General features: G+C 28.0%; 1 protein-coding gene across 6 annotated transcripts; it reads right to left on the bottom strand.

The window, feature by feature from the left end:
• Window positions 1-10825: 10825 nt before the first annotated feature.
• Window positions 10826-24557, bottom strand: LOC109600044 (sphingomyelin phosphodiesterase). 6 transcript variants are annotated; one of them, XM_020016110.2, is made up of 17 exons: window positions 24394-24557; window positions 16240-16306; window positions 15863-16029; window positions 15648-15798; window positions 15134-15304; window positions 14949-15076; window positions 14486-14634; window positions 13918-13996; window positions 13691-13863; window positions 13436-13630; window positions 13278-13378; window positions 13071-13223; window positions 12906-13015; window positions 12668-12852; window positions 12429-12614; window positions 11539-11584; window positions 10826-11271 (listed from the first exon to the last, which is right to left on the bottom strand). In XM_020016110.2, the coding sequence occupies exons 2-16, from the start codon at window positions 16298-16300 to the stop codon at window positions 11575-11577; spliced, it is 2019 nt and encodes a 672-aa protein (XP_019871669.1). In that variant the 5' UTR covers window positions 16301-16306; window positions 24394-24557; the 3' UTR covers window positions 10826-11271; window positions 11539-11574. The 6 variants fall into 6 exon arrangements, with proteins under 6 accessions (XP_019871669.1, XP_019871668.1, XP_049818752.1 ...); XM_020016109.2 differs by lacking the exon at window positions 11539-11584; XM_049962795.1 differs by lacking the exons at window positions 11539-11584; window positions 24394-24557 and adding an exon at window positions 17836-17888.
• Between the last annotated feature and the right edge of the window lie 200 nt (window positions 24558-24757).

The raw sequence follows: 24757 nt of genomic DNA, 5'->3' as shown, positions 1-24757 counted from the left end.
AACAATACTCGGTACCCCTATTCTAATTTACAAATTCATAGCCAGCTATAAAAATGTGTGATTTCATTATTGCGATTTTTATTTTATTTCTTTGAATTTTATGTTGAATTATTTTTCAAAAATTGTTTGATGTGACGAACAATATCATAAAGAAAACATTGTAATAGTAAGTACACGAAATTTATACAAAAATATAAAAAAAAAAAACATTTGTTGAAAAGTTTCTCTTCTCTTCGCCCATTAACATTTCTGGTTGTAATTTTGAAATTCCACATTCTCCCATAATTTAATAATGTAATTACCTCCCCAATTATTATCTAATTTACTGGAATACAATCATAAAACAAAAAAGGGTGCTTAATTATAACTGATATGCAACATGCAATACACTGTCGTTCAAAAAATAACACCTGTGTGGGAGCATATTTAATACAGTATATCTGTTTACTGGTAATATATTAACTTTAATAACATTATCAATAGTGTAATAACATTGCTATTTATTTTCTTCTTATTATGTATGTGCTACATATATAGTTTTCTTTTTGAATAAAATTACCCTGACACAAATCTTATATAAAAAATTTCAGTTAATAAATAAATCAGTGAGAATTTTAAAGTAAAATTAATTAGGTTGTGTTCAGATACTATTTATTAATAAATATGGACTCATAATAAGGTAAATTAGATGATAAATATGATGAACATGCTACATTTTTTAAAAATTATTAAATGTTTCAATAAAATATGAAAACTGTGTTATAATTGAAGTAAATAATAATTATCAATAATTCTTTATTAAAAATTTATTAAATGTGAAATAAATCATCCATAATTTGACAGTAAATATATAATTAATAAGTGTTTCAAATCTATTAATTTAAATTATATTAAATTTTCATATATAATTTAATCCATGAATACACCAATTTGAGGAATTAAAAAAAGTTAAATATTACAAAATAACATTAGTTTATAACAGTACACCATAATATATTTAAACCTGAATATTCATTAAAATATGACCCATTATTTGAAAACATGGAATATTTGTTATTATTGTAGTAATCAATAATTTTCAATGATAAATAGATCTGTCTCTCAGTAATATTATACTATTTTTGTAAATATTTTAAAATGAAAAGTTTTTAAATAAATTTTTTATAAAATTATTTCTTTTTAATTGTATATCTACTAATTGATAAATCACAATAATAAAAATTAACAGTACAGTGTTCACCAATATAAAAAGTAAATATTATAATAAAATTAGTTTTTTAAGTACTCTATGAAGCATATAATATAAAATTTATTAATTTACATACCCCATAATGTATTAAAATCTTAATTATTCATTAAAATACGACAATAGAGCATGAATAAGTAGAATATTAGTTACAGTTATAGTCATTAAGAATTAACAATAATCAATAGTTGTTTATTTAAGCATTAATACAACATTTCTACAAAAAATTTAAACGTAAAATACTCATAAAACTAATTTTATAAAAAACATTAATCTTGAAATAAATCATCCATAGTTTGAAAGTAAAATGAAATAACTAATTAATTTATAAATTTTAAATTCATAATAATATAAAATAATAAAATTTAAATTACAAATTCAAATATAATTTAATAAATGGAGACACCTACATACTGTAATTTAAAAAAAAAAATAACTAAACATTGAATATCTTTATGTAGGTACTTTATGAAGATTTGTTATATGATATATTACTTCAAATACACCTACATACTACAATTTAAAATAGTAACAGAATGTTAAATATTTTAAAATAACAAAGTTATTTTATGTAGATGTACATTTGTATACAGTATAAACAGTTTATTTACAAACAAATTTTTATTAAACTAATTTCGTACAAAATTCCATCAGTTGTGAAATAATATGAAAGAAAAATTAATTAATAGAGCTGATTCTGCTGTCTCTGTTGAGCATGATGACACTCTCTAGATTCAGACGGGTCAAACGCTTTTCCTACTGTATACCGTATCAAAAATGATGAACGTGTCTACTCGCATATTGAGACGGAACATCAATACCCCTTTGTAAACAAAAAGGAAAGATATACATGCAATTATGTGGGCGGGCCGAACTGATTGGAGGGGATCATTTGGTTTTGCTGCGTTTAGCATGCGGTTCGTCTCCGCAGACGAGTCCGGTGTCTTTGAACACATTATTTAATTATTTTTAGTTTTTTTTACTTATGCATTTATTTATTTAATTTAATTTTTGGGATACATTTATATTTTGAAAAAAGTAGTTTATTTTTAGAATACTTGGATGGAGCATCCGAAGAACTCGAACTACATCCCTACGCATACGGAGAGTTACTAAATGCATTCGCAAAGATTTATTTACATTGTGCGCCGGCGCGCACCAGCACGGCGCATTGTCTCTGAGAGTAGGGATTCTTACTACCGGGCAAAACTTTACTCTCTTTGTCGTGCATCCATCTCTTACAACATCCAGACACGAAGAGCATTTTTCGTACTGTATATTTTGTCCATACCTACTACTTTAATTTAAAAAAATTAAATACACAACCTGGAATATATTAAATTTCGAAATATTCGTTAAAAATAAGAAGTAGCATATTTACTATAACTGTTGATAAAAAATAGTTATTTTTTAGCATTATTACAAAAATTTAATTATAATATTTTCTTAAAGCTAATTTTGTATAAAAATAAAAAATATAATAAAATTGATTCACCCTGAAATAAATCATCAATAATATGAATATACATTAATTAATATATGTTCCGACACCATTAATTGACAAATTTAAACTCACAATAATAAATTAACAAAATTAATATATAAATTTAATAAATGGACATATCTAAAAACCACAACCAAAAATAACAACAAATATTAAATATTTCATAATAATAAAATCAATTTATATAGGAAATATATGGAGCATTTAAATAATTCACAAAAGTTTAAAAATTACAAAATTATTCTATATAGACAATAATATATTAAATGTTCATTCGCTTGTTATTACAATATTTTTACAAAAATTTAATATATTGTTAATAAATTTAATTTTAAATGAATATGTATTTATTAATTTTTAAATAACCTTTAATTATACACATTTTAACAAATATTTCGAGCCTATTATTTAAAATATAAAATATAATTTTCAACATAAAAATAGACAGATTTATAAAATTAATGTAATAAATGAATATTTCTATATACATCAATTTAAAAAAAAAACAACAAAACGTTACATTTTTTTAAAATAACAAAATTTCATACATAACTACGTTATTAAAAATCGATTTGTTCATTACTGATATTTCCAATAAAGCTTAAAAAATGATATCAGTTATGTATTATAGACATAATAATTAATAAATTTTAATAATATATTGGATTTATTAATATGTACTAGTCACATTAAATTTCACTACAAATATGCAGATTAAATTGTCATTACATTTACATTTCTAGGTGACTAAATTGTGCCAACACAGTTCATTTGAAGTATTGAAGCTGTTCAGTTCAGAACAATGTCTTTCAAGAAAGGTAACATCAAATTGGTCTCTTTATGAGAGGATTTTAATGTTCATACTTAACAAATTGAATTAATTTGTCATTACCGAGACATAAAAATGATTTAAGTTAAGTTTTTAATTTTATTATTATTATTATTTGTATTAAATATAAATAAATGTGTTTTGTGTTTTCAGTTGGAGTCTGAGTCAGATGTGTTAAAAGGTAAATATTATTCCAATAAGATTAAAAACGTTTCCATTTAAAACTTGGAACACACATCTAAACAGCAATGAGTTTCCTTATAAAAAAAGTGATCTTATTAGAATTTGTTCGGTTGTAAACCACTTTTAGCCGTATCAGTGAATTAATTTAACCATTTAAATAATTCACAAAAGTTTAAAAATTACAAAATTATTCTATAAAGACAATAATATATTAATTAAATGTTCATTCGCTTGTTATTACAATATTTTTACAAAAATTTAATATATTGTTAATAAATTTAATTTTAAATGAATATGTATTTATTAATTTTTAAATAACTTTTAATTATACACATTTTAACAAATATTTCGAGCCTATTTAAAATATAAAATATAATTTTCAACATAAAAATAGATAGATTTATAAAATTAATGTAATAAATGAATATTTCTATACACATTAATTTAAAAAAAAATAACAAAACGTTACATTTTTTTAAAATAACAAAATTTCATACATAACTACGTTATTAAAAATCGATTTGTTCATTACTGATATTTCCAATAAAGCTTAAAAAATGAGATCAGTTGTTTATTATAGACATAATAATTAATAATTCTTAATAGTATATTGGATTTATTAATATGTACTAGTCATATTAAATTTCACTACAAATATACAGATTAAATTGTCATTACATTTACATTTCTAGGTGACTAAATTGTGCCAACACAGTTCATTTGAAGTATTGAAGCTGTTCAGTTCAGGACAATGTCTTTCAAGAAAGGTAACATCAAATTGGTCTTTTTATGAGAGGATTTTAATGTTCATACTTAACAAATTGAATTAATTTGTCATTACTGAGGCACAAAAAATGATTTAAAGTTAAGTTTTTAATTTTATTATTATTATTTGTATTAAATATAAATAAATGTGTTATGTGTTTTCAGTTTGAGTCTGAATCAGATGTGTTAAAAGGTAAATATTATTCCAATAAGATTAAAAACGTTTCCATTTAAAACTTGGAACACACATCTAAACAGCAATGAGTTTCCTTATATAAAAAGTGATCGTATTAGAATTTGTTCGGTTGTAAACCACTTTTAGCCGTATCAGTGAATTAATTTAACCAGTTCTCGCGTATAAATAAAATGGTAAGCAAGCACATTTTCCCCGTATTTACATAACGAGCTGGTCGAGCCCGACTCGGCACTTTTTCCACACTTGCAACCCAAAACCGAGATCGCACGCTGGCACCCAACTTACCCGTACGCAAATCCGCACCGTCCGGACTGGTTAATCCAAACAAATATATAAAATAATCCGGGACGCACCAAAAACTGAAAATACAAACACGGCACCCAGGCGCAGCACCACAGAAAAAATAATATGCGCGTATCGCAAACGGAAACCGAACAAAGCACCGGCGAATCGTGGACGGGAGGAGACGCGACGAGAACGACGAACGAGAACGGGTCCCGTGTGGATCGGCGAACGCACGGACGGACGGAGCGACGTGGACGCGCCGCCGTTTCGTTCAAGGTAAACTGAAGCGAGGAGCGCGTTTCGCGGACGCGGCGGTAAAAATGGGCGGCTGCCATTGGTCGGGCGGACGGTACACCGGTGTCGGTGCGGGCGGTTGAACGACGCGGGGCACCGGCAATGCACCCTCCGTCGTACACCTGATCGCCAGATCCGATCGGGACAGGTCGGGGGTTGAATTCGGCTTTTTGTTTTGGTCGTTGGCTTCACGGTGTCCGATGTGTGTTGGATGTTGGACGCTCGTTATTTGTTATACGTGACCCTAGAGATACGGGGTGAAAAAACTTTTTTTAACTTCTTTTTCTGTTCTTTATTGGTGTTTTTTCTAATTATTTTTAATTTAGGTATTTGTTTAGAATCACGGCACCACCTATTTTCAGTAATTAGAAATCGAAAAATTGAGCTTTAGATAATTTTTCTGAGAATATTCTACTCTTCATCACATTAAAGAGTATATTTTTATCGAGTAAAAAAATGAAAGAGAGAAAAATTAATTTTTAATTTGGAAAAATGCCCATCTGCGGTTTTTGCTGGAAATTTTTTTGAAAAAGTTTTTTTATTATATACCTAATTTTTTTCAATAGGATAATATAATTTTTCAATTTTTTTTATGGATTTTTGAAAATTTAACATTTTATTAAATTGAAGTATCACATTTTTTATCAAAAAAAAAAAAAAAAATCAAAAAATCAATTTTTCTTCATATTTTGAATTAAATATTCAATTTCAAAATTTCTTATAGAAAAATTAATTCCAAATTTAAAAAATATTGATTTTTCAGGTTATTCTTTGAAATATCTAAAAAAAAATATTGTCAACAATGTAATTTTCCAATTTACGAATTTTTGATTTTTTTTATTTTAATAAAAAAAACATATTTATATTTTTTGCATGATTTCTCATGTTTTTTTTTTCATATACTGTATTTTTAAAATACTCTATTATTGTATTATCAATTTTCAATAATGAACAAAAAATTTTGATTGAAAAAAAATCGAATTTTTAGTATTTAATTTCTATTTTACCATCAATAGAAAGTTATATGAACTGAATTTACTGAAACTGAAATTTACTGAAGTTTTCCAGATATCCGCTGGAGCAAGTTGTTTTTTCTATTTATACCGAATATTTTTGGAATCTCAACTCTTTGAAAGTTCCGAACAAATTAGACCAATAATTTTTGATTAAATTTGAAAAATTACGTTATTGAAAATTTTTTTTTTTTGAAATATTTTATTTTTGATGATCTTTCTGAAAAAAAGTTTAGGTTAGATTTCGTTATGTTAGTTTAGATTTCTATTTCTTTTTTTTTTTTTGAAAAATTTAAAATTCAAATTTCAAATTAATTTTCCTCTAAGAAATTTTTATTTTACATGAAAAAATATTGATTTTTTGAATTTTTTTGTAATATAAAAATTGCTAAATTTTCAAAAATTGAAGAATTGAAAAATTACGATATTTTTTTTTTGAAAATGTATCATTTTCTCAAATTTTTCTCTAAGAAATTTTTATATCCAAAAATAAGTGGAGCCTCGATTCAATTATTTTAATGACTGTTTCTCAAATATTTACGAAAGTTGACTTTTGGCAGTTTTCAAAAAAGTGTGATAAATTATTTGTTTATTATTATTGTTAGTATCATAATCACTCTCAAAAATATATCTGCTTAAAATTTATTTTATTTCAAATGAAAATCATATCTTAATTTGCCTAAAATATTGAAAAAAAATCATTTTTTTTTATCTCTGACTATTTCTCAAATATTAACTGAAACTGACTCAAACATATTAAAAAAAAAAAAATGATGCAACAGATTCTTTTAATAACGGTATCAGACACTTCAAAAAATTATTTTTCTAAAATTTCAAGATAATCTACGCAATTTTTCTATTTTAAATGAAGCCATAACTAAATCCACTTTTAACATGTCGTAAAAAATCAAGTTTTTCAAAAATATTTAATTTATTATATACAATTTTTTGTCTGATTTTTACTTTTTTTTCAATTGTAAACCATGAAAATATATATATTTATAAACAAAAGGATATACTTTTTGGCTCAAAACCAAAATTTAAAGTGTTAATTTTTTAGACAAGAAAATTAAAAAAATTATATTAAAATTTTTTTTTACATAATCTAACTACACCATTAGATTAAGAACTCTCTGAAATGAGTATATCCAAAATTTCATAAAAATTAATTAAGAGAATTTATAGAGTAAACTGCAATTTATTTAATTTATAGAATAAAAACTGTCAAAAATAGTAGAAAATAATCTTTTCAATAATACCATACTAATTATACTACACTTGTCCTAATACTCTTAAAGTATCTCAAGTTTCCATAAGCTACAATTAATAAATCATGTGCGAAAATTACTCCAGAACAATTGAGAAAGAGAACCACGAACTTACCAAAAAAAATAGTAAGTGCATTGAATTGAACGGTGGATTTTCTTCTACAAAACCATAAAATTTAGATATTAAGTGTATTAGTATAAATACAGTCTTATTATTATAATATCCCAATATTCTTGAAAAATTATAATTTTGCATATTTTTTATGAAATTTAGTATATACCCATTTCAGAGGGTGCTTAATCCAGTAAGATTTTCTATAAAAAATTTGTTAGTATGATTTCTTTAATTTTTATGTCTAAAAATTACCCTGTAGGCTTTGATTTTGGGCTAAAAAAATAATTACTGTAATTAATAATAATTTAACCTATATCCATCAAAAAATAATCAAATTTAACGTGAATTTGGATTTTTTTCCACAATATCTTCTCCTCATAAAACTTTTCTAATACTACGTAGAATTATTAAGCATTTGCCAAAAATAATTGAATTACACAAATAAGTTATTTTTCACATAGCACTTTTTAGAAATGTCCTAAAATTTTAATAATATGAAAAGTCAGTTCTTCTTTAGCTACTTATTTCATGTTATTACTGTGTGAGTTTAGTTTTCATATTTTACAATTAATTTTCATTTGAACGTGTGGTAGTTGCCTTTTGTATACGAGAAATTTTTTCCAGTTTAGAAAATGACAAATGTTGGTGATATAAACAAACTATGTTTTAATTTTCCCCAGTTTAGAAAATGATCAATGCTCATAATATAAATTAACTATGGTTTTAAGATAAAACTTCCATTCAAGATAGAAGGAAAGGATGTAGGACTTTGTAATCAAAACCTCAATTTATTTATTTATTGAGAGAATATAAACAAACTATGGTTTTATGATAAAAAAGTTCCATTCAAGATACAAGGAGAGGATGTAGAACTATGCAATCAAAACCACAATTTATTTATTTATTGAGCTATCTTAACCACTTTAAATTTCAGATAGGTCACTTAATATATCTAAAACATAAGATGCATCTGAAGTTCCTCATCACAATGACTATAGACCGACAGACTTGTTGTACTTGTACTTGATGATGGCATATTTTACATATTGATGCATCGCTCTCCTGGTACAGGCTCTTTATATAATAATTATGAGTTATGTGCAACGTAGAGAATTTTCATTATTAAATTATGTTCTAGGACGTTCCTTTTTATAGATTGAATAATGGTTTTATGAGAAATAAGAGAACAAAACATGTTTTTTTCCATTTCTGTAGAAACAAACGAATTTTTACAGCCCCATATAACAAACATGTTTTATTTATTTGAGAATCCATTTAGAGCTGTAAATTTCTATTTCAAATTTTCATAAGCAGAAAAACCTTCAGGTCGGTGTAATACATTTTGTTCCATTCCCTCAATTTATTTCACAATCGGGAATTAAAAAACTAGACGGTTACACAAAATGTTTTTGCTAGACATACTGAAATTAGAAAAAAATGAAAGATTATTCAAATATTTAAATACATATTTGAGTATGAATATCCAAATATTTCATTTAGAAATAAGAATATATGTCATAATATTTTTTAAAACTAAAAAAATAATTAAAAAAATCTCATAAACATATTTAAATGTTTGAAAATTAAATATTTCAATTTTTAAAATTTCTCATTATCAAATAAGTTTATCGTACCTAGAACGGTATGGCCCCATTTAAAATGGAAATACCTGTGTGACATATTATTTATAAATTAATTTTGAAGAATAATATCTTCTCTAATTATACCTACTGTAAATATTGTTTTCTATGTCTTCCGAGGCCTCCTACATTATTTTTTACACTCAAAAGAAAGGGACTGGTAATTGTTTCAACAATGACTTCATCATTATAGTCAATTTTTTTCCTGCCATTTTTTCGTATTTGGAAATAGGAAATCACTGGATTCTAAATCAGGCGAATATGGTGGATGCGGAAGCAATTCAAACAATTCAGATGGCTACAGTCTCATAATTAGTAACTTTTACTCTACGATTGCTTATCATGAATGAGATTTTTTAAATAATTTCTGAAGATGGAGGTTTGAATTCAATTGACCACAGATTTTAGTAATACAGTGTGTTACAATGTATTACATAATATAGAATTGAAATGTTAAAAAGAAAATATTAAAATTAGAACTTTCTGGGAAATATAATTCAATATTTATTTAATTTTTTTTTATTCTGTTTATATGAACAAGTAATATAATGACAATCTTGATTTAAATCTATAAGGTTATATTACATAAAAGAGTGTAACTCAATAAATTTAGAATAAATTATACACTGAATTTTCAAATTCAGGAAGAATTTATATTGCTATTAAATAATTAAAAACAATAAATGGCCATGCAATTTGACGAAATTTAAGTTCGACTATACGCAGTGTCGTATATTTCTACTGGATGTTGTATCTTTTAAGTGTTTCATAAACATACACATACGTACATAAATTTAACCCCCTCAGAGACAAAATAAATTACCTGTGCATTAATGTAATGGATGGAAGTTTTTATAGTTAAACCCTTTTATTAAAGCCAGATAGTGAGTAAGAGGAAATGTATGTACAAAACATGGTTTTACTGCATTAATCACAGTTGTAGACGAGCACTTGTACCAAGTTTATCATAACGTAAACAAGAATTAATGACTTTACTCAGTTTTCGTGTAAATAGTTTTCATTATTATTATACTTTTTTATTTTTAACTATTTTTCCAGTGCTTGTATCTACTTGGACCGTTATGAATGGCTAAATGTTTTATGTTATAAATTCTCTGATTTATGTTAGAGAACAAACTTTCCTTCAGCATGTTCTGGGGTTTAATTAACACCCAGCAGATTTATAGTTTGATTACGAAGTTGTAAAAGCATGTAAAGTAACTAACCCCTGGTAAATTTAAAGGTAATTTTAAATTTGTTTCCATTTGCCAACATTACTATTCCTAATTTCACACGAAACTGTTTGTGGAAAACAATAAATATTACCATATAATTTACTAGAAAATTGCTAATATAAAAATATTATTTAATATTTAATTGAATAAGTGCCTGCAAAAATGAATAATTATAATGAAACTTCTAAAATAAACATTTCTAAATATAATTAACTACATTATGCATAAATATTTCCATTAATTAAAAACCAATTGTTTATTTCATACATTTATTACCAAAATAAATTAATTACACTTTTGTTTCCTACAAATATCAATGATAAATGTGAAGTTCTAAAAACCCTAAATCTAACAGTACAACAATAAATTAACTACAAAATGGTATAAAAAATAACTATGATGGTATTTTGAACGATTCAAAAATACACAGCCATAATGTCAATATTCGAATAGAGTCGACCCACGAAATTCCCGAAAAATTTTATCAATTTTAGACCCCGTCCAATATTAATAAAATCGTACCAAAACAACTTTATTCGAATATTCAACGTTTACAATGTCAACAGATTTGCATCAGTTCAACATTTTTTTTAAAAACAAATTTTATCCTATATTGCGTAACATGTTGTTAGCCCAGGCCCAGAACATATTTTGGTAATTGTATGGTTAGCCGAGGAATCGACATAAGAACTGACATCCTAAAACAGAAAATTGCGTCAAATATTAGTATTTTATATTTACCATTCAAGAATATCTTAAATCTGTACAAATTACATTGGTAAAATATAATATTGTTGATATATTTAAATTGTACTATAGACAGTATACACAATCATTATGTAGCACAACGTTCTAAATGAATCACTGAATGATTTTACCTTAATAGAGCATAAATAATTAAACAAATTAATGTTAAATGTCAGGCGTCACATATTAGTAAGTGTTTAATTAGCTGCACAACTTACCTTTTATTAAAAAGATGTCTTGAAGAAATCATACCCTTACACCAAGCTATAAATAAAATTGAAATTATATATACAACAGCTAGGAAATTAGTTTCTAAGCTACACATAATCTTAAATTATTTGTTCATTACAATTTTAGAAGGCAATAAAGCGGAGAAGGATAATGAGTAACAGTCCGGAATCATTTTTAAATTGTGCACCCTTCAAAGAACCCTTTCTATGCAACCCTAGTTTTGAGTTTTCCCTTCGAGTGCACATTGCCAAGCTTGACTAGAAACGGCTCCAGTTGAATAGGAATGTGCACCGTTTCCAATAAATATTTATTAGTAAATTTAATTTTACATGGTCTGAATCAGAAATAAATAAACAAAAGCTAAATCGACAAATGTATCTGGTTCTTTGAGAGTTTGATTAATATTAATATTTATTATCAAATGAGAATCATTCATTAAAAACCATTAATATGATGGTGTTTGAAATATATAAATGTAAATAATATGTAAAATAATCTCTAAAATATTTATGATGGTATTTCAAATTCAAATATCATTGTCAGAAATCATTTTTTCGCATTTATCTCACACTCTTGAAACTCAAGAATTATTTTGAATTAAAACAGTCAAATCAAAAGAAAAACTAAAACCAGTGAGATGAAAAGGAATTAAATACATAAGGGAAAGTTTAACATAATACAGGAAACTGAATATAAATAAAATATACACATATCCATATATTTAAAAAATAATAATGTAAGGAGTATTATAGACAGAAGAAGAAATTGAAAGAAATATATTTTTGAACTTTTTAAAAGTATCATTTGTTAGTATGTATCATTAAAAATCAGATATTTACAATAAAATGTACAAATGTACAAAATAGACAACACTTACGATACGGATATGGTATTGTATATCCACTCTTTCCAACTAGTGTTGGACGAGGAATCTATTCTAGATTCAATCGTTTGACACAAATTCTTCCTATCGTGTGATCTGCCAGAATGCAAATCACACAATATCCTCTTTTTACACGTCATATCACAACTTGGTCTTACAGGACTCGCCTTGTAATAGTATCTGAAATAAAAATACGTTAATAACTTCTCTTATTTAAAGATTGATTATTTTACTTGTAGAAAAGCTCAAATAGTTTTGGATCATTGGTCATCCTTTCGACCAAATCGTCCCAATCCTTGGGACGAAGTGCGTCCATCCCGAAGGCTTGTCGGGCTGTGTATAATTTGAACCAAATGGGGTAACCATAAAGGTTGGCCTCCCTTAGGTTCATCGTCCAAGATTCATGGTCCACCACCGCCTAAAATGTTCAAAAATTAGGCTAAAATAGCAAAAAATACAAAATTAACTTACTCTGGTTGATTTCTCGTGATCACCATCAACGTAGTATATCCTGTAGCCAGGATTCAAGTCATAATAAGGTGAAACTGACGGACCTACGTAAGCTATACTGATTGGCCGACCTGAAACAATATTTCAGTCATATAAGCTCATCAGGGTTTTTTTAGTCGAACTCACTTAAGTCTTTGTTGTCATAGAAGACTTCAAATTCATCGAAATGAGTGTGACCGAAGAACTGTGCTGTGATGATGCCTTCGTAGCGGCTGATGATGGCGTAGTAATTTCTGGACCACACTTTTAAACAGTCTGAGTGGCCAGGTGGGATATGTCCTACAAGTTTTCCCCCAGTTAGTATTTAATCGTTTATAAATCAATGGTATTTACCAATAATATGTACTTTTTCGCCATTAAACTCAGCAGATTGTAATTCGTAAATTAGCCATTGTAATTCGGTTGCTGGATCTGTGCTGTTCAATAGAAGCCACCTAAAATATTTTTGCATTAGATTAATCTGGATGTTATTGTGACGAGTGAATAATTACCAATTTTTGTTGTTGCAGTAGTTCATATTAAGAGAAATTAGTCTAAAGCCTGGCCTAACCAAAACGGAATAAAAAGCACCCCTCCTTACTGTGTTACTAACTGAACTTGGTAACCATTTTCTCCATTGGGTGTCTAACTCATCATAAAGCCAGGAAATTGAACTTTCGGGACTATCGACGAATGGTGGTGGGAAACTGACGAGAAGATAATTTTTAGTTAACTAAATTAATACAACAATTGATTGAACAATTTACCTGTTTACTGGTGCTGATTCGTGGTTACCTAAAGCCGGGAATATTGGTACACCCGGAAACATATCAGACATTTGCTTAACTGTCTCCTTCAAGATCTTCAAATTCTCCTCCTTGGTCTGGTTCCAAATGTCGTGGGGTGGCAAATCGCCCGTCCAAATAATATAGTCGATATCCTAAACAAAATTTCGAAATACTATTTGGAATTGATTCACAAAGTTGTAAATTACCGGATGAGTTTCTTGGATATGTTGCAACATGTTATCGACCGTGATCTTTGGAGTGTCACACTTCCTGTAATCTCCCCATCTATAAAAATCAATCAATTAAATATGATAAGCAAAAGAGATAAAGTTTTTGGAAATTTTACACAGCTATAGAACTATTTTCTTTAAACAATAAGTAATCATGTTTAATCTAAGTAAGTATTTAAATTGTGAATTTTAAATTCTTATTTTTCTTCAATTGATTCTAAATACGCAATAAATGATACATTTTTTACACTGTACTGTGCATATAAAAATATAATAGACTCTCATTAACTCGAGTAACAAAGGATGTATCTAATTTGTGTGACATTTTAAAGTCATTCATAGAAAACAAACAAATGAATTAAAAGTCAGTACCAAATTATTTCCGGTTGAATCCAATACTTTTGCACAAGGTTTGTATGTTTAATAATAAATTCAGCTTAAATGTTAATGTTTACATTTGTTTATTTCCGTTTGACACACAATTTTGTATCGAAGTTAACAATAAAGAATGCAAAACACGTTTGAATACGCATTTTTGACTTACTTTCCTGCGGCCTGTTCTTTAGAAGCCGCTGGGCCGTTTGTTAGCCTACAACAAAGTGGTTCAGCGCAATCAGCGTTGCTGCCCTCCATATAATAAGGATCGTAATGGGTGTCAGACAAGTGTAAAACTTTGAACGATGGGGCAGTTACCTAAAACAAAGAAACGTTTAATTTATTATTTGTTATTTTATAAGCGTATATTATGTCTAAAATATGTAACTTATGATTCAATACCTCCTTAACAATATAAAAATGAGTTTATAATGACCCAACTTCGTGGGAAGCAATTGTGTAAGAAATTTGTGCTAATAACCCGAAAACAATTAAGCTTAGTCTCACTGAATAAAGTCGAGGAAATTTCATGGGTAATTTAAAGCTATTAAAGTTATAACCCAGACAAACAGTCCATCACTTTACTTGTAATAGCGAAAAATACTTTTTGGGTTAACACATGACCGACTTACATCTGGAATTCTTTGTTCTTGTACTTTTGGCTTTGGTACTGGAGGAAACATGACTTCCCACTCGTGGTAGGGGTTGTAAACGTCACCACAAGCATCTCCAATGACGAAACTGCAAATCTCATCAGGGCCTAACAAAAGACAATACAAATTAGCAGTTTTTTTTTAAAAAATGTAATAATTCGTACCGATTTTGACTTTGCTGAGGACGTAGATGACTTCTCCAGCAAATAATTCAGTAATGCCCTCGCAAACTCTGGACGATTGGATCTTGAGGTTCACGCAGAAGTTGTAGATGGTCTTTTTGATTTCTTTCTCTGATTTTCCGATCCTGGTATAATGTTGCAACAAACCAGCACCTGCAGAAGAAACATTACTTCAGTTATTTCATTGGTGTTTTAAAAAAGGAGTTTAAATTCAGTGGACAGTTTTATTTACTCAAGAAAACATGTTTATACTACTTTATACACAGCTAATAAGCATATTTTGAAGGTGATGTGGTTTGTAAACAAATAAAAGCTTAGATGGTTAACCTTCAAATAATGCAAAATTACTTAACATTTCATTATTGTGAATGTTTACTATAAGATGATTTACTGAAAGACAAATAGAAGTTGAATTATTTTTGACGGATAATTCATTATAAAAAGTAATGATTTATATGATTTTTATGGTATACTGTATTAAAAATAATTTGTTTACCAGCTTGACAGGCGGTGCAGGACACTTTGGACATCACCGAGTTCTCAATCTCGAAGGCCACCTGTTTCAAATTGAGCAACTTGAGAGCTTTGTCAACGAACTGAGGCAGATGAGTGGTCTTTTCCTGATCTAGCTCCCACAACAGTCTTCCCTAGACAAACGACAGGAATAAAAACGTGAAAACGTTTGAAAGACCGCGCGGAATACCTACTTACAGTGCCATTCGAACTGGGGGGTAGCGTATGCTTTTTGAACATGGCGCTAAGCAGGGGGATTTTGCTTTGTTCCAGTTTGTAGTCCCAGTCATCTCTGAATTCTTCGCTGGACGAAGGAGTGGTCGTCGTCTCCGGTGGGTCGTAAACCGTTATCGTCACAGGGTGGGCTGGAGCAAATATATGTTAAAAAAGGCAATTTTTAATTTTGTACTTTGTCTGATCCATACAAATAAGGACACCAGTAATGTAAATTATTGAATCACCTCTCCAAATACAGTTAACATTGGATTGGTGTATTTTCAGAAGACACAATGAAACAAAGAGTCAAAACAGGGGTAACGACCAACTTACTGTGAATAAAAGATCGGACGACTCACCTTGAATGAGTAACAGGTTGCAGAAACCGCATACTGCCAGCAGGAAACATTTATTTAACATACTAATCTGAAAAAGAGAAATGCGCATTAACAAACCAAACACTTTTACATTGATTTCGATCGTTTCGTTACTTGTTATTAGTATTTTTCATTTTTGTGTTATCGTGATTACTACTGCGTACTGACTGACGGACACAATTACCGAGGGAAAGTAACGAGAAAGAGAACTCACTCATTAGATATTCCACTTCCACCAGGAAAACACATAAACCAGAATTGGTGTTACTGTTTGGCAGTTCTCTGAGCTACTGAACGAAAACTGCAAAGAATTATTGCAACTACTAAAGGAGTAGATAATTATAATTGGAGATGTGGTGTTCGCAATGAAATTGCAATTTGCGATAAGTGCCTTTTAGTAATCGCTTTGTGGACAAGCACGTTTTATTTTGTAGATATCTATGTTAAGTTAAACAATGTTTAAAAATCATTAATAATTTATGAATATCACACATCTTCTAATGCTCATAATTTTATAAAGTAAACATTTAATTGATTGTCAATATTTACAATAGCTCACGCCTCAAATTTAATCGAGAAATCACTTCACAGTGTCGATTAGATCTGAATAAATAATTTTGAAAACCAATTAATTAATTATGTTTTCATAATTTACTTAAACCAAGTTGAAAAATAATTTGTTTTACCCAAAAAGATATCAATAATTCGACAGTGGACACAATATTAATAATAAAGTGACTGCCAATACAATATACAAAACTTAATTACTATTTGGAAAGGCGTTAAACAGTTATTGACCGATATTTGAAGTGAATTTTTATAGTGATAAAATTTTAGTAGGTTAATAAAACAAGTTTGTTCCTAGCAGATTAGAATATTAATGTGGGTATTATGTAAGTACTGTCATAACAATGCACATAATACACTTCAAAATGTTGCAATAAAATGTGGGAATCATAATAAGATGGTTAGTATGTAAATAAAATATTAATTGTACATTTATTTATATCTTCATATCGTTTAAGATAACCTTTACATTTAATAAAAACCTATCTGACATAAAAATGTTTACTGAAATGGCCTGATGTCTAAATAAAACCAGAACAAATACATTATCTTTCAACTTTCTCGGCACAATAAATCGCAGTTGTGGATAAGAAAATAACAAAATAATTAATGATTATTGGGCGGCAAAATGGAGAAATTAGATAAACATCACGTTGCTTAGGACTACTACGTCAAATAAGATATCTAGGAGATAAATGTTATTAAAATCATCTCTAAAGAATTTAAGTAAGTACTTTACTTAATATAAAATGTTCTTTATACTAATGTTTCAAACAATAAGTAAACAGTTAAACAACAAAATTATTAACAAAGGCATGAAGAATATAATATAAGAGAAATATCAAATCAAAGTTACTAAATTAAAAATAATAATAATAATATTTTTTATTAATTTAATAATTTAATTTTCCTATCTATGTATGGGAATAGAATAATAATAATAAAAACACTTTAATTAAATATCAGTCAATAACAAAACCTTCAATCAGCATCAGTTTTAGTCAAACTTACATGATACAGTATTTCGGACAGTACAAAACATCACAATTCACACTGCTGTTGTTAATATATAATAAACAGTAAAATGGGTTAAATTAATCATTTCCTAATTATCATCAGATATTTACAAACAAAATGGAGATTCGTTATTTTAAACACGTTGCAAAACCAGTCTTAAATTTGAATGAATTACTGGTGATGAGGTCAACATAATCAAAGGCAATAAATAAATGCATGTCTTATAAATAAATAATTAGGTTTGGCTGATAAATGAACCACATATCGTATTATAAAGTTAGTCATGCTCTGTTGATATTTAGTTATAGTCACAGTAAGATTACTTTATTTTTTTTCTGTTTGTAGTGTGTAAGAAATGGTAAATCTTATTAATTACTATATACAGTATTGGCAGAAAGTAGAGCAACTTTTTTAAATTCAAATAATTCTTATTCTAGTTATTATGTTCAAAAAAATATATATTAATAATTAATTTCCTTTTATAAATTTAACAATTACATAGTTAAACAATAAAAAAAATATATAAAAGTAAAAACTTAGAACTTTTAGTATTAAAATTTCATAATAAGCATGTCGGTGACGCGAATGCACGAGATTTCACCCATCCAAAAAGTGTCTAAGGCACAATGCGCGTGCGCCTGTCATGAGCATGTCGGTGACGCGAACCCATAAGATGGCAAAAAATAGAGCAACTTAACTGTTTACAAATAATTTTTAATTAGTATTTTAATTAATTCTACCCGAATATGTTGTAAAATTCCCATTATTATGGGACGGCAGCAATTAATATATTTTTAAAGTTGCTTTACTTTCTGCCAATACTGTATTTGTCCTAAATAGAAATTTTTAATGATTTAGATTTACAGACAAAATTCATTTTTTTATTCCTAGGGAATAAAAAATATTAAATCTTATTATTTATTATACCATTGTCCCAAATAAAAATTTTTAATTGTTTGAATTCATTGACCAACGGATGAGAGGTATTAAAATAAAATTTGTGGCTTGTCACACATTCCTGCATGATTTTATGAACAACAGTAAAGTTTTAAGACAATGGAAATATATATATAATAAAACCTCTCCCCCAATCAAAACAAAATGAGCCTAATAACACTGATTCTAAAGAAAATATACCTATTCCTGTTCCTCACAAATTTTAAGGCAAATAACCGATTTTTGGCAAGATGCCCAAAGACCAGGAATCGACCAAGAGCCAAGGCCGTTCGGGGATTAAGACATGGAGAAGCGCTTGATCCAGTGACTCCGTTGGCGGTCAGTTTCGGGGTCAAGTACAATGCAAGTAATTATTTTTACGGAGCGCCTCGACAACTTTCCAAATCCCCATTGTGCGTTCGGACCCCGTCACAAAGAGAATCACGCGTTGCCCCGAGAACGCGTACGTTAATCAGGGAAAGTATTTTTATTAGTACCTAGTCGTCCACTCGGCCCTGCTAGATGAAAGTTATGTAATCAAAATAGAACATGAAGGTTGAGAAACGATAATTGGGCAATTTTGGTTGACACACTGGTTACTTTTTTGTAATATGTGTGAAAACAAGTTTATTATTGACTGGAGATTCTAATAAAAACAAAATGTCTTTGAGTTATGGCAAAGTGAGTTGACAAAATTCAAAATCGAATAAAAAAAGTTTTATTCTCAGAACTATTCAGATTTTGTTTCTTCAAACTGGTCACATCAAATTATTATCACTATTTTTATATTTATTAAATTTAATTCAGTTTCTTAAATATTAAGAGTATCAAATTATTTAATTACTAAATACATTTAAAAAAATTTTAAACTTTTTTAACATTACAATAGATTATTTTCAGGAATATAAAATCAATTATATGGCCATAGATTTTTCTAATTTCTAAACAAATCTTCAAAAAATTTTAAACACCTTTTCAAAAATAAATTTATTAGACTCAGTAGATATAATTTCTATGCATAATTTCTTGTCATTTTTCAGGTCAAATATTCAAAATTATTTTCAGGCATTGAATTCGTTCCCAATATTTTTATATTTATTAGATTATCAAAGGTTTAAAATCCATTTATAGGTGCTTCAGTTCTGTGGAATCTGAACATTTTTTTAAATTTTAAATATTTTTTAACATTACAATAGATTATTTTCAGAAAAATAAAATAAATTATATTTCCATAGAATTCTCTAATTTCTAAACAAATCAACTAGACTTTCCAACTTTTAAATTTAATTAAATTTTTAACATATTTTCAAAATTTAATTCACTAGACTCTTTAGATATCACTTCTATGAATAGTTTTTTGGCATTTTTCAGGTCAAACATTCAAAATCATTTTTGAGGCATTGAATTCCTTCCCAATATTTTTATATTTATTAGTTTATCAAAAGGTTGAAATCCATTTAAAGGTGCTTCAGTTCTGTGGAATCTATACATTTTTTAAATTTTATATCTTTTTTAACATTACAATAGATTATTTTCAGAAATATAAAATCAATTATATTTCCATTGAGTTCTCTAATTTCTAAACAAATCCTCTAGATTTTCCAACTTTTAAATTTAATTAAATTTTTAATACATTTTCAAAAATTAATTCATTAAGTTCTTTAAATATTAATTCTATGAACTTCTTGGAATTTTTCTGGTCAAACATTCAAAATTATTTTTCAGGCATTGAATTCATTCCCAATGTTTTTATATTTATTAGATTATCAAAAGTTTGAAATCCATTTATATGCTTCAGTTCTGTGGAATCAACACATTTTTTAAATTATAAATCTTTTTTAACATTAAAATAGATTATTTTAAGAAATAATCACAAATCTTCGAAAGTTACTTAACTGGACCTTCCAACTTTTAATTTTAATTAAATTTTTATACACATTTACAAAAATTAATTTACTAGACTCATTAGATATTACTTCTATGAATAATTTCTTGACATTTTCAGGTCAAATATTCAAAATCTTTTTCCAAGCGTTCCCACAAAATTTTTTAGATTTATCAAAAGTTTGACTTCCTCTGAGTACTTCAGTTATGTGGAATCTAAACAATGTTTCAGATTTTTTTATTTTTTTCTTCCTTTATATAAATTTTTACACCTTTTTAATATTTCATATTACTTAGGCCATATTGTTTTAAAGAATATCAATTCAATTTATTTTCTAAACAAATTTTGATTGATTGTTCAGACTCTTCAGATTTAATTTTTTAATAATTAGATTTATCAAAAATTTGACCTCGTTATGTAGTTTCCTCAATTCCAAAGAATCTTAAGAGTTTTTTAGATTTTGGTGTCATTTCCTTCTATAAATTTTAAAACTTTCTTTAAGATTTTACTGTTTTCAACTTTTGTAGATGTAACTGCATAATAAAGGATTATTTTAAATTGAAATATGATTGAATTATGACGGGAACAAATGGAAACAATCAGTGCCAGTTATTTCTTCCCCGAACTGCGGATACATTTATAAATTCATATCACGTCCGTAAGTCCGTAAAACGAAACAAGTTTCATATTAACTGTTCCATCAAAGTTCAAGATACCTGTTGCACGCGTGTTTTCAATTCTAAACTAAAAGTGAAAGCGTAAAACCAACAAAAGAACATGACTAGAACATTTTTTTTAATAACTTGTCCATCACGTGAGGAATATATTTCTCTCTTGTATCGAATGTAAAATGTAATTCTTCTCATTCACCTCCAATGCGTTTACATAATAGTAGAGAGGACAAACTAGAAACCGACAATAACAGATTCACTTGTGCGATTAATAACCACGGAATTATCGGTGAAATGAAACGGAGAAATGCTCTAAAAACCTTATAACTGAGGAAATGTTGTTATTTTACTTGTATGTAAATTGTATTTTGTACTAATTACATTAATGTTGTCCGTGAAAGTTGCCAATTTATGGGCGAATTACATAAAAGTGGATGCACATTAACAACAAGAATATTTTAATTAATGTTATAAGATGAATTTTTATGTTTGTCACGAAGATTTAGTTTCGAGAAAAATTGTAAACTACTTTCTGCGTTGACTCATCTGGTAAATATAACATCAGACTGGGTCAAAGAATATCCGCATAGCCGTGAGTCCAATTAAAAAAATGGGTTTAGTAGTTACGTTAGTTAATTATTGTACATATTAATTAATGGATTAAAATAAAATCCGCAGCTACACACAGCCATTTTAAGGCTTGCAAAATTGTTACAACACATTTATGACAAAATACTTAAAATTACTTTTTATGTGGTCAATATAATAACTTATTATTGTGGCCAATTATTAAAATAAACATCGTACAAAAGTATTTAATATGTTACAATAGAGGAAATGGGCATTTTATTTAATAACAGCTGGAGCTGAAGAGGAAAGGAACAGTCGAATCGTTCTGGATTATCTGATCCCTGAAATCTAGAAGGCTTGAGAGTCGGATCCAATTAAGTTTTCTTGACGCCAACTCTTGTAAACACACTTTCTACATTCGCACATTTTCCTAGTACATCCCGACACGGCGAAAAGTCATTGACTCACAAATTAGTCGCGTTGCAGATTGTCCGATCGGCGTCCGTTACTGCTTCAGATGATGATGGTACCGTTACGCATATTGGGCGCATTTCTTTCCTTCGCTGTGTCCGTCCCCAAAAAACCTGCTGACCCAGAAATTACATTCGCACCTGATACACCACGCATCCGTTTTTGTCGTTGATTTTCATAAAAACTTTCCTACGCACATTAATTGATGTTTTACTTGAAATTTATTTGGTTTAGTGGAGTTTTTCAAATTTATCCAAGACTATATTCATTAAATTAACTTTTCTTCTGATTGAGATTAGAAAACACGTTGAGTTCTTCAGCTAAATATTGGACAAATGCCTCATTTCCATTCAAGTTGCTTTTAAATCCAACATCAATAAATATAAAAATTGTAGCAAACCAATTTACTTGTTTTACTTGAAATTTATTTAGTTTAGTGGAGAGTTACGATGAAAATCACATTCTTACTGTATTTTTCAAATTTATCCAAGACTATATTCATTCATTAAATTAACTTTTCTTCTAATTGAGATTAGAAAACACGTTGAGTTCTTCAGCTAAATATTGGACAAATGCCTCATTTCCATTCAAGTTGCTTTTAAATCCAACATCAATAAATATAAAAATTATAGCAAACCAATTTACTTGTTTTACTTGAAATTTATTTGGTTTAGTGGGGAGTTACGATGAAAATTACATTCATACTGTACTGTATTGTACTGAGATTAAAAAACACATTGAGTTCTTCAGCTAAATATTGAAGAAACGCCTCATTTCCATTCAAGTTGCTTTTAAATCCAACATCAATAAATATAAAAATTATAGCAAACCAATTTACTTGTTTTACTTGAAATTTATTTGGTTTAGTGGAGAGTTACGATGAAAATCACATTCATACTGTATTTTTCAAATTTATCCAAAACTATATTCATTAAATTAACTTTTCTTCTAATTGAGATTAGAAAACACGTTGAGTTCTTCAGCTAAATATTGGACAAATGCCTCATTTCCATCCAAGTTGCTTTTAAATCCAACATCAATAAATATAAAAATTATAGCAAACCAATTTACTTGTTTTACTTGAAATTTATTTGGTTTAGTGGAGAGTTGCGATGAAAATCACATTCATATTGTATTTTTCAAATTTATCCAACACTATATTCATTAAATTAACTTTTCTTCTAATTGAAATTAGAAAACACATCGAGTTCTTCAGCTAAATATTGGAGAAATGCCTCATTTCCATTCAAGTTGCTTTTGAATCCAACATCAATAAGTATAAAAATTATAGCAAACCAATTGTATAATTGCTATTCGGTGCGCATTTAACGCTTAACTGTATAAATACAGTTTAACCCAATTCTTTTGTATACCATCCAAGATGAGCATAAGAAAGTAAACATTTTGCCTTCGTATATAGAATGTTAATGGTTTGGTATAAAATTCAAAAATATTAATTACAAACAACTTTACTATAAATATCTATATTTTTTAATTGTAATTGAAAGTGGTGACTTAAGACATACCATTTATAAGGATTTTAATAGAAATTATACTGAACATTTAAATTACTTCATATAACAACTAAACTTTTCAATAAATACATAAACTTTACAATAAAAACTCATAAGACATAAATGTTTATTCTATTTTTATTGCATAAATGTTTTAAATTTAATAACAAAAAGAATATAGTATTATATAAACAATATGCCAAGGTTACCAATTTTAGTAATTAACTACAGATAATTAAAGTGTAATTATTTTTGCATTGTATTAATTTTATTAATAAATATAACACAGATAAATCTTGTGTTTTATTGGATATATAGAAGTTGCCAAATAATTCACTTGTATCAAATCGGACATCTCTGAATACCTTAAACACCTACACTGTGAATTGCAGGAAACTAATGAACACAATTTCGAAGTCTATAAAAAATCAGTAAAACACTTCGAATGTATGTATGTCCCATTCATTATACATCAGTGAAAAATACATCCTCCACCTTCACTTACCCAAAATCAACAACACAGATAATCCTAAAAAAATGATTGTCTCACTATTGCCAGGAACCGAACCGAGATTACGATCGCGTTCTTCGAGGACACGCAGTGAATGTGAATACAGAGCCAGAGCCGCGATCTCGCACAGTTCGGTTCCACTCCGACCGCGGTCCACTCAGAAACTGGCGGTCATCGGCGGCGAAGAGGCCCGACACATTTAAATTGGGTCAGAAGCTCCCCGCGACCGTCGGCCAAGTTTCACCGGAGGAATGCCCCGTTCCGATCGGAACCGCCGCCTCTGATGGACACTTTGCAATCTCCAAAATTAAACTTAGATGTGTCTTTAAATTACTTATATGTATGTAACTTATATTTA

The sequence above is a fragment of the Aethina tumida genome, chromosome 2, assembly GCF_024364675.1.
Source record: "Aethina tumida isolate Nest 87 chromosome 2, icAetTumi1.1, whole genome shotgun sequence".
NCBI lineage: Eukaryota > Metazoa > Arthropoda > Insecta > Coleoptera > Nitidulidae > Aethina > Aethina tumida.
This window is presented reverse-complemented; position numbering and strand designations above follow the sequence as displayed.

Excerpts from the sequence above, each read along its gene's own strand:
- LOC109600044 (XM_020016109.2), bottom strand. The coding sequence starts at position 16,300 with ATGTTAAATAAATGTTTCCTGCTGGCAGTATGCGGTTTCTGCAACCTG. Across the intron at positions 13,631-13,690 it reads GAATCAGCACCAGTAAACAG|TTTCCCACCACCATTCGTCG; the intron begins GTAAATTGTTCA and ends TCTTCTCGTCAG. Across the intron at positions 13,224-13,277 it reads CGAAAAAGTACATATTATTG|GACATATCCCACCTGGCCAC; the intron begins GTAAATACCATT and ends GAAAACTTGTAG.